The following is a 16,166-nucleotide window of genomic DNA, read 5'->3' on the forward strand; positions in this document are numbered from 1 at the left end:
ATCATAGATAAGTTATTGTTCCGACTTTCGTAACAAAAGTAACGGAATATTTGTGCTCGGGGTGGGTTTTTGTTTCTTCAGACAATTTTCGACTTTTTAACTAGCCATTTTTGACGAAATATTTTTTTATCATTCAAAAATATTTTTGTTCAGAGCTTAAATTAAAAAAAAAACAATTCACCTTTGATCATTTTTTGTAAAGTTGTGGGGGTTTAAATATTATCATTTTGGCCAATTTTGGACAATTAACGCGCGGTATATTTCGCGCTATTAATGCGTAAGCGGAGACTTAATCCGTCTTGGAAACCATTCCAAATTGGTTGAAGGAAGCTTATTTGCCTCAATTGATATGTTACTAAGAACAAAATTTATCACTTTGTGCTTTATATGGCGTCAAGGGGGGATGATTTTCAGAAAAAAAATCTCAATTTTTTTTTTCAATTTATTTTATTACAATTAATTTTTGCATGTTATTTTTTGCTCCATAGGCCTCAAAAGGCAGTCGCAACATTCAGGGTTTCGCCCTGATACAAGCAGTCTTGTTGAACATTACAGCAATAGATCAGTAACTCAGTAATTATTCGTCAAAAATTTAATGTAACTTAAGTGAGTGTTTGGTATTTAGTACCAATTTTTTGTGTAAAAGTTGTCAACAATGGCGCAGCAGGAGTTGTTGTGGTTAAAGATTTGAATATTGAAGGCTCAACCCGGGGTTTTTTTATTTTTGCTTTCCGAAAACCATAAAAATTATCCCTGATTCAGAGATGATTCGGTCTTAATTTAGAACTATGACCTACAGTACTGATTCACCAATGTTTCAGATCTGATTATGTATGAAGTGGATCAAATCCTGAATCAGAGATGAGAAACACTGATTTTTATCTGAAATAGCTATGATTATCACTGAGAATAACCGGTAGAGCAATTGTACGGTAAAAATTTTCTGGTCAAATTCAAAACCAAATGAGCTGAATCAGTTCCCTTGGGATCGTGTTTTGAGACAATTATTTATATTATTTGCTAATAACAGTGAAATTATTTTAGGAAAACTGTGCCATGGAAGTTTTTACCCAAACGTGTTCCTAACTCAAACTGTTTACATTAAAACTTATCAAAAAAGGGAAAATTAAGCTCACGCGAACTTCGAAACGAAAGAAGCAAACGATGCAAGCTCACATTAGAGCAATTTTAACTATGAATTTCGGTTTTTTAACTAGCCATTTTCGACGGAGCTTTTTTAAATCATTCAAAATGTATTGTTGTCCTGAGCTTAAATTTGACAAGATATTTTACCTGTGCTCATTTTAAAAAAGTTTTGAGGGTTTAAAGATTGCTATTTTGGCCAATTTGGGACAATTAAAAATTAAAAACTATAAAAATCGCGCTATTAACGCGTGAGTGGAGATTCAATCCGTCCTAGAAATTGCTCCGAATTGGTTCAAGGAAGCTTGTTTGCCATAATTATATTGCATGTGGGGGGATTTTCTTTTTATGTTATCACATTCAATTTTTTTGTTACTACTGCTCCATAGACCTTAAAAGGCAGTAGGCCTGATACGAGCAGTTCTGTTGTATTAGATAAGCAACAGATATCTATTCCTCAAAAACTGCCACACAATTCAGGACACGAATACAGGACGGAGACATATTGAACACAACTGTTGTATGCTTAACTAACGCAGGTTTCAAAATTACCAATTCTGCCATTTGATAAAAATTTTTAAAAAGCTCATAAATCTGTTACACTTTTCTTAAAAACGAAAACTATTTCTGATATATTTAAGGGCACCCGGATAGTTCAAGGTTTCGCATAGATACGAGTTTTATCAATAAAAAAATGATTAAGAAACTCCCAATTTTTGGCTATTTTTTCTCTTTAATAACAGCGCAAAGTTAAAGTATTTTTAATTGACCAAACTGAGTGCTCAAATAATGGGAAATTGCACAAAATTGTAGATCGTATCGGATTTCTTGGTCAACCATGATTGCCAAAATTATCAATTGAAAAGTTTTTAATTAATATTTTATTTTACAATTTCGTCGAATCAAATTGATGGACTTCAAATTCAAATCAATGCATCTGGGATAGTTAGAAATGACAGTCCGCAGAAAAAGTCTGAGTTGTATGGCGCATTTGACCAGGTTTGTTGATAAGCATTCACATACTCAAACTTGATCAGACAATGCACTTTTTTCGAAGGTACAATTAGACGAATTAAAAAGCGGGAAAACAAATACCTGTCATTATTAATAGTGTTAGATCATTGTTAAAAGTGTTAGATCATTTACGGAAAAAGTTTTGAGCCGTTTATGTACAATAAGCTTAGCTTGCCCTTTTTGATTGTCATAATTTTGGTGTATTTAGAAAATATTTGAAAGAGTTTGAAAAAATTGGATAACCCAGACGATAGAATCATCGCAAACATATTTATCTTATAGATTAAAATCAGGAGTCGTGATTTGAATTGGTAGGTTCAGTATACGGATCTTCATCATTTTCTTTGTAATATACACCTTGATAAACGTCGTCTTTTGGAGCACAATATGGGTCTATAGAGGTCGCATACGCGTCAGTGTATTCCGTTTCTTCAATTTGCTGGGGGCTGTTGATTATGATCGAAGGAGGGCTGTTTACATATTCGCCCAGATCGGTGGTCCTGAAATTAAATTTTCCACAAAAAAAGTTTTTCACAAAATTGTTCAGCAATTTCTGTTTAGAACTGCTACATCATCTAAATTTCTTCCTCTCAACTTTAAGATGCGACGATCGCCACCAACAACATTTTCTCAATATTAAGAAAATTGAAAAATTAAAAAAAAAACGAAAAAAGCTCTTTTTCTCTCGCAGTTTCTACATTAACATTTCATGAATCTAAAAAAGTTTTGTTAGCAACCATTCCTCAAAAAAGTCAAATTTTTACAGTATTAAGTTTTATGTTTTTTTTTTGCTGACAAAAACACTTTTAGATTGACCAAAATTTCCGAACATTTCTGAAACGCCAAAGATTTGCCGCTCATGCGAAACCTTTGGATAACTTTTACCCAAAACCTTGCGGTTTAATTTGATTCAAAATCTTTGGCCCAAAAACTTCGCATTTTATTTGAGTCATGATAATTTCACCTAATAAAGGTTTTCCATACAGGTTTGTTGAATTACGTTAGCTTCAAAGTAGCCATATATTCTAATACCTGTATTTAAAGCCAATGAGGCTGTCTCTAAAAAATCACGCCAACTGTCAGGAATAACAAAATCTTTCAATCCGGGTGTCTACCTCAGCATGAATGCTATTTCAACATGCAAGTGTGAACTCACGTTTTTTCGTATTCGTCAGAAGGATCTTCTGGTGGCTGAGAATTAACAGGGTTATTACTGAAACAGAAACGGACGATTAAATTGTGTTCATTTTAGATCAAACAACTCAACACCGTTCGTTTTTCCAGCCACTTGACAAATTCCTAAAAATTTATTAGCGCCATCATGTCCTCACACCCAAAACACAAATTAGGAAATATTATGATTATTATTATTATGATTTTTTTCATTTTAAAACTTTGTTGCAAGAAAAAAGTGTGAACGATTTTTGCTATATGCACAGTGTTGTGATTTGTTTTTTAGCTATTCTAAATGACCTTTGGTACTAATTAAGTACCGGTTAACTTTGTTCGATACGACCATCGATCGATCCTAGAGTGTTCGTTCAGCATTAGTCTTTAGAACGTTTTAAAATCACACACACTATTTTTATCTGTTTTATTCTTTTAAGTAATTGTACATTAGTTGTACTTAAGTCGTAGATTAACAGAATAATTTATTATGGCGCACCTAATGATTCGAACGTGCGTGGAATCCCCTTTCTGGCCAAACCACACTCTAGAGCCACCGCATTCCTGGACCCAATGGAGCGACCAATTTCAATTGGCGATAATTGCAAAAGAAAATCTGGATATAGAGAGCCTAAACGGACCAGAAGTACCAGAAACCCAAACCCCCATCTTGGAAAAGCAACAGGAAGCGAGTCAGACACGGAGAGAGCCAGTAGAGAGACGAGGAATAAGAACGCAAGGAAACATTATGACGCCGCCGAAGAAAAGCGGATCAATGAGGAGGAAAGAAAAATCAAGGGAATGAGACGGACGGAAGCAGATAAGAGACTGCGTTCAATCTTATTTTTAGCAAGGAAAAAGGGTCTTCACGCATAAGAACCCCAGGGTCAAGATTTTAGCGATCTCCTTCACAGAATTCTGGACGTTACTCGACGCAGCATTCAACAAACCGCCTAACACAACGTTCGAGAGGTACAAATTACTAAACCGCAAACAGAAAGACCGGGAATCATATGAACAATTCTTTGGAACCATAACTGACTTGGCGAGTACTTGTAAATTAAGAGACAATGACGAAGCCGAATGAATAAGAGATGTTTTTATTTGTAACATGAGGAACACTGACACCCAAAGGAAACTTCTATCCGCCACGATAGGTCCGACAGAAGCATTCAACCAGGCCTTGATCGATCAAAAAGGATATTTTAACCACCAAAAACTGACCAATATGGCACAATCGTAAACCCATGGACCAACTTTTAATTCTTTTAACAACCACAATCAGATCAAGAAGGAACCAAGTCTCAACATAGAAAGAAGCAAAGCGTTCTTGAAATGTGGGAACCCAATTACGAAAGGACATCTGAACGTATTCCCAGCGAAGGAAATAAAGCGTAAAAATTGTAACTACAAAGGAAACTTCGCGACACTATGTAAATCTCGTAACAAACGACCCACTGTAAATACTGTAAATGATAACTATGTAAATACTGAGAATTGTACATACGTCTCTCCGGAAAGTTCGTGGGGCGACAATCAAGAATCTTGCGATGTGATAAACTCCTGGAAAAAACACGGGCATAGTGACGACGAGGACATCTCAGTACTAAGCGTGAGAACAATTTATGATAAAAACGGGCTGGAAACCAAGAAACTGCTAAACATAGGCTTGGGATGGGATATGATCGTAATATGAACATCCCGGTAGACTCAGCAAGCCCTGTAAGCTTTTTAAAACAAATGTGAACGTGTTGCACGAGCTCAAATTAAGATACCCCAACCTGAAAATCCACCCAGTGGAGAAGGTGATTAAAGACTTGTGTTGTGGCTTCACAGATGATGTTATCAACATCTTAGGAAAGATCATCGTTAGGACACAATCCAACGGGTGGATCAGCGAAGAAACTCCATTCTTTCTAACTGTTGGTTTTGAACGCTACATTCTAGAAGTGAAACAGAAGAAATGCCCCCAGCTTAGCTCATTGTAAACCAAACACCATTTGAGAGTAAGTAGATTGAACTTCATTCAACAAATGACAAAATTTTCAGGGAGTTCAACAAATTATTCACCAGAGTGGGAAAAATTCCTAACGATCACAAAGTAACACACTTCCACCCACCGTTTAAGCCGGTACAGGCAAAAGGGAGAAGAGGTCCCCTTCACTTACTTGCGGGGGTAAATGAAGAACTGAAAAGAATGGAGACCGAAGGTCACAAATTAAAACTGAAAAAGTGTGACGACGATTGTTTTTATCAGCCCGATTGTTATTACCGGGAAGAAAGACGGCTCGATTAAGTTGGAATTAGATTTTTAATTGTTAAACGACCAGATTTTTAAAAACAAATACCCAATGCCAAATACTCATGAACTTATAGACAACGTGGCTCTTCAAATTTTTAGGAAAAGATATAGGTTTTACTGATCTTTTATCTATATTACCATAGGGCAAAGCCCTTCCACCTTCTTATTACGACGAAGACTTTGTAGTAGTTTCAATCGACAAAATTGAGAATATTTTATCTAATAGAGACAACTTTTATTCAGAAAAGGTGAATATTGTAGATAGACCGTTGGTCGCTGTAAATATTAAAACTCTCGTGAACAGTATTATCCCGTCGGGAGTGGAAAATTCAAGCGACGTGATTGTTCAAGACTTTTCGAATAGCTCTTTAGCTAATTTGAAACTCAAAACGACTGTCATTATTATATCTTGTATTGCTCAGTCAATAAAAATTTCGATAACTCCTACATTCGAGCAGAAAATTCTACTTCCAAGTTTTTACCTATCGACAATTCTAAATTTAACTTCAGGAGCATCACTTCCTCGGATGAGATTCTTTTACATTTCATTTTTAAAAATAAACAATTCACACCTCAAAACAAAAAAAAACTTGATATAAGGGAAATGGAATATATTACCGGCCCTTTACTCATAATTCACGAAGAAAACAACATCGCCCTGAAATTTAAAGATGACCATCTCCCAGACAACCATGCAAACCTAGTCAAGAGTTAAACTGAGCCATGTCTCAGATATTCCCCGAAGATAACTGTTCCAAAAAACTTCTACAATTGATGACGAGAGAAAACAAAGTGATTTGGTACTTGATCGAGACAATAGAAACGAAACGACCAATGGGTATTCACGGAACGTATATGAAAAACGTTTCAAAGGACCTCCACGTTAAAGATGACCTACTATTTCTAGATAACAAATTAGTCGTGCCGGCTACTATCAGGGGAACCTTCAGCGCAATGCTACACGAGATCCACCCAGGCCAGTTCGGGATGAAGTTTCTCGCGGAGTACATTTGGTGGCCTCATACCTACCGAGAGATTTACCATCACGGGAAGTCTTGTAGTCAATGCCTCAAAGCCGGTAAGAACCTCAAAATTTTGTTAGTTACCGACAATATTACAAAACTGCCGACTCTGACTTTCGCGAACGAATAAATAAATCTGGATTTCGCAGGACCTTTGGACGCGTTTTGGGGAACACAAAAATACATTCATTTATGTATTGATTAATTCACTAAATTCCATCGGCCAAGATAATTAGAAATACATCCTCAAACACGGCTATTTTCTTTTTAAACGACTATTGTCTCCATCACAGATTCCCAAGGAAGGTTAGAGTCGACCACGGGTTTTGCTTTTTATCACACGATTTTAAAAATTTCTGCGAAAAATACAATATCAACATCATTTTTTGTACAGTTTGCCATCATAGATCTAATGGGCTTGTGGAAAGAGTGGTTTATACGATAAAGTCTAAGTTATTGGCAATATCATTTGATTTATCAAAACCTTCTTTAAATTCCTCGATCGAAAAAAATATCTGGAACCTTAGAATCACAAAACAAGCTTCAATCGTTTGTACTCCGTTCGAGTATAACTAAAAAATTTAGCTAAATCTCGAAGATCATTTTGCCTATCTTGGGAAGTCTTTGCCAAAAAAGATTCGAATATATCAAAGATTTCTCAAGAACTTTCAAAGAATCTTGAAGAAAATACAACAATTCCAAAAATTATGAACAGAAAAATTTTAACATTTAAGGCAGTTTTCTCAATTTGCTAAAAATCTAGATTTTCCAGTTTTAATTTAAACTAACTAGTTTGTAATCCCTTACATTCTAAGTAATTTTAGAAATCACAAATAAAAAATTAATGCTGAAAAAAATTGTATAACTAGTGTGAACTCTCACCTTTTTTCAATGTGATTTGTTGCCAATTGACTTCGTCTTAAAAGAAAGCAGAACACAGTGTTCACAGCTATAACAATAACAAGAAACGCAACTACCCCACAGCCGATGTACACATAGAGCATGTTGAACTCGTTCGATTCCTTGTCGGTCAATGTTTCGAAGGACGTCGTGGTTAATGGCATTGACTCGCTGATATTCTGAGGCAGCGTTTCGATTGTTGAAGTTGTCGCCCCGACCACTGTGCTGCAGTTATAGCAAATACAATTTGACGAGAAGTCACCGTTCGTGCCAGTTATTTCACATGTACCCTTATCGCACGGGTTAGGAACACAAGGATTGTCTATTGAACACGTTTCTCCAATTCCGTCTATTACATTAGTGCAGTCGCATGAAAAACTATATCCAACAGCATCGTTCCCACTCACTGAGCAATTTCCACCGTTGCATGGGTCTGGAACACAGGGATTATCGGCAGAACAGTTCTGGCCAATTCTGTCGTTCCCACTGCTGCAATCACATTGATAGGCAAGGCCGACTGCGTCATTTCCAGTGACTTGGCAAGCTTCTCCATTACATGGATCTGGGACGCATGGATCATCCAGAGTACAATTTAACCCCAAAAAATTGGCTGCTGTTGAGCAGTCGCAATTATAGCCGGGGGTATTAGTTCCCGTCTCCTGACAAGTTCCACCGTTTTCGCACGGGTCGCTGAAACAAGCCGGTGTCGCTTGGATTTCACATGTGCCTCCAATGTCTCCGCACAACTGAAAGTTGAAGTAATCTCCAGTCTGCGAGTCGAATTGAGTCGGACAAACGAAGTCTGATGACCCGTTGAAAAGTGTTCTGTTTACAAATGAGCCTTGAATGCACCCGTTGAATGATGAATTCTGGAAAGTATATGGGAAAATGCAGACATCTTCTCTCTCAGCTGTAAGGCACGATGGCTGACATTCGTTGTTGGTCCTGTAATTGAAGGAAAATAACAGTGAAAAAAGTCTTCCTCTAGAATGATTAATGTGAAAAATTGTGAGCCCATGATGAACAAAACAATGCAACAGTGTTAACTCATAAATACTAAGAAACAAATCAAGTTTTTCAGTTAATGTGCTAAAAGCTCAGAAAAATTCTGGTCGCAAAAATTTTTCCATCATCGACTAAACCAAAACAATAAAATATGGATTGACTTGTATTTATTTGGCTTCCTGAATTTTTTCTGGTTTTTTTTTCATATAATTTTTGCAGATGAAGTTGTTTTAATTTTGATCGTTATGGCTTAGAAAACTCTTACACAATTTGCATAGTTGTTTTTTTGACTTGATAAACTAATTTAAGTAAAGTAGCTGTGTAGCAAAGACTGCTGCAGTGCTTTAAAAGAAAGAATAAGTCTGATTACAATTCTTTGTCGGAACTCCAACCTTTTTCAGCAACACATTTTTCTCAAAAAGGAGAAAGGGTTCAAATTCAGAATCAACAACGTCAGACGTTGTTTGGGCTAGATTATTTTTTTGTAGCAAATATGCATTTTTTGATCGCGAAAAGTGCGTTCCATTGAAATAAGTGTTAACACTATTATGCTTTCATAAAAAAAAGGTATTATGCATTTGATTGCTGTTGAACAAAAAAGTAACTACTCGTATCAGGACAATATTTCTGAAGGGTTTTTGAACAAAAATGACAAAAAATTTAGGAATTTTTTTTAAAGAACTTAAATGCTAAAAATTTGTTTGCATAGTCATTCCATTACACGCCATATTAAGCACAACGAAAAATAATTATAAAAAATCATTTATACAAACTGGCCTGATTCAATTTGAGTTGTAATGAAATCTAAGCCGCATTAATTTGCTGCTTGCACTATGATTTGAACTTAATTAATTATTATTTCTTCCAAACTTAACGGTATGAAAATTTCATCAACATCGTGGTAAAAAAACTGTTAAATGAGAACACAAAATTGGCCTGCAAAAAAGACACCAACCACAAATATTCGTTAAATCGTTCCATAAAGAGAACAAGACTGCTCGTATCAGGGCGAGGCACTTAAAGTTCCGACTGCCTTTTAAGGTCTATAGAGCAGTAATAACTTAGAAAACTATATGTAAAAACAGAATATTTTTTTAATTTAAGATTTTTGCAAAAATCATCCACCCACACGCCATATAAAGTACGAAAGGATAGATTTAGCTCCCTCTAACAATTGAATTATGGCAAGTGAGCTTCTTTCAACCAATTTGGAACGATTTCTAAGACGGATTAGCTCTCCGCTTACGCGTTAATAGCGCGAAATATATCGCGCGTTAGTTGTCCCAAATTGGCCAAAATGGCAATCTTTAAACCCCCGTAACTTTACGAAAAATGATAACAGGTAAAATATCTTTTCAAATTTAAGCTCAAGACAACAATACCTTTCGAATGATATAAAAAAATTCCTCAAAAATGGCTAGTTAAAAAGTCGAAATTTGTCTGAAGAAAAAAAACCCACCCCGAGCACAAATATTCCGTTATTTTTGTTACCAAAGTCGGAACAATTAGACAACTGGTTTAAAACAAGATTATTTTGAACACCAGTGCTGCCTTGTAAATTGATTTAGGAGGTTGTTTGTAGAAAATAATCTTAAGATTTCAAACTCAATCACTACTTAATTTTTTTTGAGCTTTCATTCCGAACATTCGGCTGACATAATTTAGTAAGAACTGTTATATAAATTTTCGTTACCAACGAAATGTTCAGATTTTTTCATGTTTCGATTCTTTTTTAAGAAAAATTTATCGCACAACGCTAATTGTCTAGTAGTTTTTGATGAAGTTTGCTTTACAATGAAATTTGAATCAATATTAGGTGCAACTAAAAAAATATTTTGAACGCACATTATTTCGCTTGTTGTCTTAATTTCACAAAAACTCAGACAAACGCAGATTATACGAGAGCACGTTTCAATTCTGAGGAAAAAAAGCAAAGAAACAAATCGAATTTTGAACTCAAGCTATTGTGGCAATCAAACATTTTTTGATGGTAAAATTTGGTTTAAATGCCAAAAAACACCGTTAAAATTTGTAAACATTTCAAATGAATACCGACTGAGACAGGTACGAAGTGCTTTCTCATAAAATATTTCAATAAATTACACCGGTTATTCGTCACGCTATCTGTTTTCAGCCTAAAATTATTTTGCAACTTCTTGGTCTCATACTGGTTTCGGTACAATATTTACTTAGCGTTTAGTTATGGGTCATGATTGATTTTTATCAAATATTTTATTACAGACATCCAAGTTAAAATTTTGAAACGAAGTAAGAATGACAAAAAGCCGAAAAATATTTTAGCTAATCCTTTAAGCCACTTTTTGTTCCGTGATTGTAGTGTAAGTTTCAGTTTTACACTCTTAAGCCCCATTTTTCTTCGAAAAATTAGAACAAAGCAATGTTTGAAACAACAATAAACCATAAAGGGTTGAAGTTGAAATGTGGGATGGCAAAAAAGCAATGTAATAATTTCAATTCCTGTACTTGTTATCTAACCATAGGTAGAATTGAACTTATAGCATGAAATTTTTTTTAAAAGTTTGCTGATTTTTTCATAATAGATATCAAAAATAACGGATTAACTGTACAGTATCCCCCCAAATTGATTTGGGGGCAAAATGTGAATTTTGCGGGAACTAATGCTTAGATTTAATGGAAAAAATGAATGAAAAATAATTATTTTTGTTAGTTATCAGCATTGAAACACAATTGTGGTTAAAAATTATGAAAATCACTTGATGTGTGCGTTTGTTCGAAATGCGTACTTTATTGTATAGTTGATGCAAAATAACTTTTGAAAAGTTATGCAAAATTAAATTGAAAGCTGGTTTTAATCCAAACCTTGTTTTGATGCGTCAAAACTTTATTTCACTACAAAGACTTGTGTGCTTACTTGCTTACCCACATCCGGATAACCTATCCCATTTTGAGTTTGTTGCTCGCTAGAGGGCAAACAACAGTACAGTAGTATTTATTTTAAATTTTTTGTGCACTAGTAGTTCAATTGTGAGATTTTAGCATGCATCTTTTTAGCTTAAGACAACTATTTTGAGGCGAGTTGAAACGCAGCCGTCAGTTTAAAAGTGAGGAAAAAGTATGACTTTCTTTGACAAAAGGGTGTTCTTACTTAATCCGCCCAAAAATCAATGTTTCAAAATCTTGAGCTGAAACTATGTTGCTTCATTCTGAGTGGCTAGAATTAGTCAATCAAGTTTCAGCAATATCTCAAGACTTTTGTTAAAATTATAGTGAGCTTTTATTAAATAAGCCGACTTTCTCAAAGAATATAATATTTGGCTAACTATTTTGATTTATTTTGCAAATAAGAGCAGAGTTTCAAGTGGACCAGAAAAAAACAGACCAAAAAAAAGAGCTCCTGGTAAAATGATCTCCATTAACCTGCTCAAAAATCGGTCTTGTTAAAAATCGGCAAAGGTCATCGCTATTGAACTAGGCAAAACAATCATTTAGTTTAAACATTGAATAAAACAAAAACGCAAAAAAATATATTTGGGCTGAATAAGTATAAAGATCAAAAAAGGTTGAGCGCTTCAATCATACCCTAATTGTTTTGATTGCCGGTTAAGGTGCCTGAGAAAAAAATTTTAAGCAATTGGTATAACTTCAAAAAAATAACATTTTTTATCATATATTTTTTTCATGATTTAAAGCAAAATTTACAACAGTATTTTGGCGTGATTTTGGTTGACAGGGAGTTCTAAGTCGATGCAGATGTACGCTTCCCGTTCTAAGTCGATTTGAGATGTACGCTTCACTTTCCGAAAATTTGGCTAAATAGCTCAAAATTATTATCTCACGTGTCAGAGTAGTCCGAAACTGAAAAACGAAACCTCGGGGAAAATGAGCCGACCAAACTGTTTGCGGTTTTGCGCTCAGGATATCAATTTTAGTCATATTTGTCAATTTGCATTCTGTCAGCAAGCCGCTGATTTAAAAGCCAAAATGCAGATTGATGAGAAACCGGGGCAGTACAACAGTGCCTAAGTAAAACAGAGCCAAAAACCACATTCTTGATCAACAGAGCCAAAAACCACAATCTTGATCAACAGAGCCGTAAATTATTTTGAATACTTGTTTACGTAGTATACCAAAAAAGCCAAAAAAGATTCAGCTAGCACCAGACTGAGTCTGGCTTATGGAGCAGAATATTTTGTAAACCAGCAGATAAAGCAGAAGTGCAATCATAGTTAGCACTTAACCTAGTGGTAAAGCGTCCACTTTGCGACCATCAAATCGGGTAATTGGTCCCCTGTACGTCAGTGTTTTTGTGTGAATTGCAATAGTAGACTGACGTGAAAGTTCTGGACTCAAAAAACGCCCTTCAGTCTCAAAAAAAGAGCTTCGCTCAACAAAATATCTCAGATTTAAATGAGGGGAAATAAGATAAACGGACAATGCTTAGACAGTCAACTGGTTTCAGCCAATAAAGAAAAATTACGTCAAAAATAAAATAAGTAAAAATGGAAAAGTCTGAATTAAAAATTTTCTTAAAAAACATCCAAAGCACAAAAAGGACACAAAGAGTTTTAAGGCAACTTTTGGCTGTTGTCTGATTTTACAAACTACACAGAAACGAGTAATTTCTAAAAGGACATTGATCTAGACGTTAATTCATTTATAAGTCTGCCTTAGTTTGTTCTCAAGTTTTCTTTTTTTTCTCCTGAAATATTTGTTTCACAATCGTAGGTTAGGTAATGGTTCATTTACAGTAGTAAGGAAACTTTTGAGCAGTACGGGAGTCAAAAACCCCGATGGAAGATTTTTTTTAACCCGCCCCTGATCACGTTGAAGAATCTTAAAAGCAGATTATCGAAAGAAAGGGTGTTCAAATATAAAATAAGGAACGAAAACACTGAATATTTTGTTTTGTTTGTCCAATTTAACTGCAAAATTCAAATTGGTTAGGTGCCTAGTTTAGAAAGATCTTTTGTCTTTCTCACAAATGAAATGTCTAGAAACATAAAATGGTCTAATTATGTAATAGGGAACAAAAAAAGCATAATATCCGTATTTTTTAAAAAAATTATTTCGAAAAAACGGGCAAAGTTGAATCCTCGCAAATCGAGTTTTTAAAACGAAGACCCATTATGATTAACTTTCTGTCCTTAATAGTTTTATGCCATCATGAAATATCAGTATCACAATCGTTGGTTAGACAATGGTTCACTTACAGATCACAAGGCGCAATTTCTGTACCTGAAATGATTAGTATTTTGTCTTCAAACATACAGTTATCTTTTTGGTTGAAATTTCATATAATTTGAGAAACTCGAGCATCAAATTAACATTGTACCACACCATTTGTATCAGTTTAAAGGTGGAATGTTCGCTTTTGCTGTCTCGTAAGTTTGAACTTTCAGCCTATGAGAAGAGTATATGAATCAATCGTACAGTCAATTTAGAGGGTGGTGATGGGGAGGGGGCGGGTGGAGATGGAGACTTAAAGTGTTTTCTAAAATGTACCCTAAAACTTCACTCTTATCCTTTATATATACTTATCTTGAAGGTCGCACCGATAACAGCATTTTTGACTTGTTTTTTTTTCAAATTTTCCAGTGGCGCAAAAGTTTTCGTTAAAATAAAGTCTTTATAGTGTTCTGGGGTCGCCCGCAAAATCAGTTTGATTGATCTAAAAAGGGCGACAATATTTTTGAATTTTTTTTTCGAAACTCCGCCACCTCCATTGAGAAAATCCGCCCCTGATATGAAGACCAAACATGGTTGTCATAGCTTAAATAGTCAGCATGCTAATTTGTGTAACAAGAAGAGAATTTGAACAGAAAAAATATTCTTAAAAATTAGCAGGTGGGTGGTGATGGTAGAAAAGCCAGGCGGATGTATATATGAAATTAAATGTATATTTAGCACAAACGCTTCAGTGCAGCCGCCTCAATTAAAAAAAAACAACCAGAAGCTCTGGTTCAATTCAGTATATATTCTGAACACTCATGCACGAATGAGTTCACGATAGAAGAATCCATTCAGCTTTTACTGCAGTTAATAGGTTTAAAAAAAACTATTTTTCAGTTTTTTTTCAAACTTACCGGCCTCGTTGACGTAGCACGAGGGTTCATTGACTGGAAATCCTGGCCCTATATCCATGGTACACTGGTGGGTTAAGTTAGACGGTGCCGCATCCTTGATAAGGGAGTCATAATTGAAATGACATCTCTCTTCTCCCGGAGTGACGCTAGTAGTGGTACACATGCCACAATACCTGCCTCTGACAGCCCTGAAAAATATCTATTAATCAAAAAGAAACTGTTAAAAAATCATGGATTAAGCTGAATGTGAAGTTTATGAATTTAAACATGGATCTCAGTTATGTTTCGAAGTCAATTTACATACCTGTGAAAAATGCAACGGCTTCTGAATCTAAATGATTTCGGCCACTGTTCGTAATTCTAACGTAACTTTTAAAAATACTTGAATAACTTATTTTTAAACTAGTCTTAGTTTAGTTAGGGCTGACTTTCGCCCCTTTCAAATCAAACCTTCTTTTAAACTAGTAGAAACCAGATCTAAACTATAATTTATTATAGGTTATAAATTAGATATTTTATCTCTATAAAATATTTAATACTAACCAATCATACTCCATCAAACTAACAACCCACTTATTTGTAAGTAACTTCAGCACCAGAGAGATTTGAATTTAACTTAAAACTTAGTTGCCTCTCCCAGAGACCGACTCGCAAAAAACCAGTATACTCTAAATCTTTTGAGACTAATTGAGACTAGTAGATATAAGAGTAAGATTAAGATCGGTATTAGACTAAGAAGTTGCAAGAATCTATCAGGCCGAAAATAAGATAGCGTGACGAGCAGACTGTGTACCCTATCTGAAATTACTTTATGAGTTACACAGTAGAACACGGCTCATCTGGTGCGACCAAAAGCCTCGAACAAGACCTTAAAAAACAATTTAGCTTAGAACTAACCAAATAGATTAGAATTGGACAAATACATTTTCAAAAGTGTTTCATGACAATAATTTAATTGAAATGTCTCTACGACTCAATAGATCAGAGCCACTATTCCGAACAAAACGAGAATAAATCGGTATTGGAAGAAGACATCGGACAGGAGACGACATACGACTACGGAGAAACTTACCATTAAGTTTCATGGTCGTACGGCAAAAGCCAACGCAAATTTTTTCATTTAAAATCTTATTAGCAATGAAATTAGATTTTCATTTGTAAACATAGAATCCTTGAAGAAAATTCTTCAACAATCATTACGGCGCTAAACTTACTATTGTACAATAACGACTGATAAAAACATCTCTAGTCGTTCCCTCTAAACTGCAGTAAAATTAAAAAGATATCTGGAAAAAATATTCATTGAAAAAAAAAATAAAAATTAGTTAGTATTAACTTAAAATTTTAGTATATATAAACCATTTCGTCATCTTCAGCTTCATCACTTAAACATAACATCAAACCCTAAAACCACTAACATCATCAAAAACTAAAATTTTTTATCAATTAAATTTTAAATTATTTCTAAAAGGCTCATCCTAATTTTTAATTTTATTTAAATTCAACTCATTTAAAATTAAAACAGATCATCAAGGCTTCCCTTGGATC

At 34.8% G+C, this 16,166-nt stretch overlaps 1 protein-coding gene across 1 annotated transcript in view; it reads right to left on the reverse strand.

Moving 5' to 3' along the window:
* Positions 1-2,356: 2,356 nt before the first annotated feature.
* The window catches only part of LOC134848635 (neurogenic locus notch homolog protein 1-like), a 99,103-nt gene continuing 85,293 nt past the window's right edge, over positions 2,357-16,166 (reverse strand). Inside the window, exons 2-7 of the mRNA XM_063866154.1 lie at positions 14,619-14,817; positions 13,746-13,770; positions 7,531-8,493; positions 3,314-3,370; positions 3,190-3,216; positions 2,357-2,657 (exon numbers count right to left, since the gene is read on the reverse strand). Of these exons, the coding sequence (XP_063722224.1) occupies positions 2,447-2,657; positions 3,190-3,216; positions 3,314-3,370; positions 7,531-8,493; positions 13,746-13,770; positions 14,619-14,817 (1,482 nt within the window). The 3' untranslated portion in view covers positions 2,357-2,446. The remainder of the gene's footprint in view (positions 2,658-3,189; positions 3,217-3,313; positions 3,371-7,530; positions 8,494-13,745; positions 13,771-14,618; positions 14,818-16,166) is intronic.

This window comes from Symsagittifera roscoffensis, chromosome 6 (genome assembly GCF_963678635.1).
Source record: "Symsagittifera roscoffensis chromosome 6, txSymRosc1.1, whole genome shotgun sequence".
Taxonomy (NCBI): Eukaryota; Metazoa; Xenacoelomorpha; order Acoela; family Convolutidae; genus Symsagittifera; species Symsagittifera roscoffensis.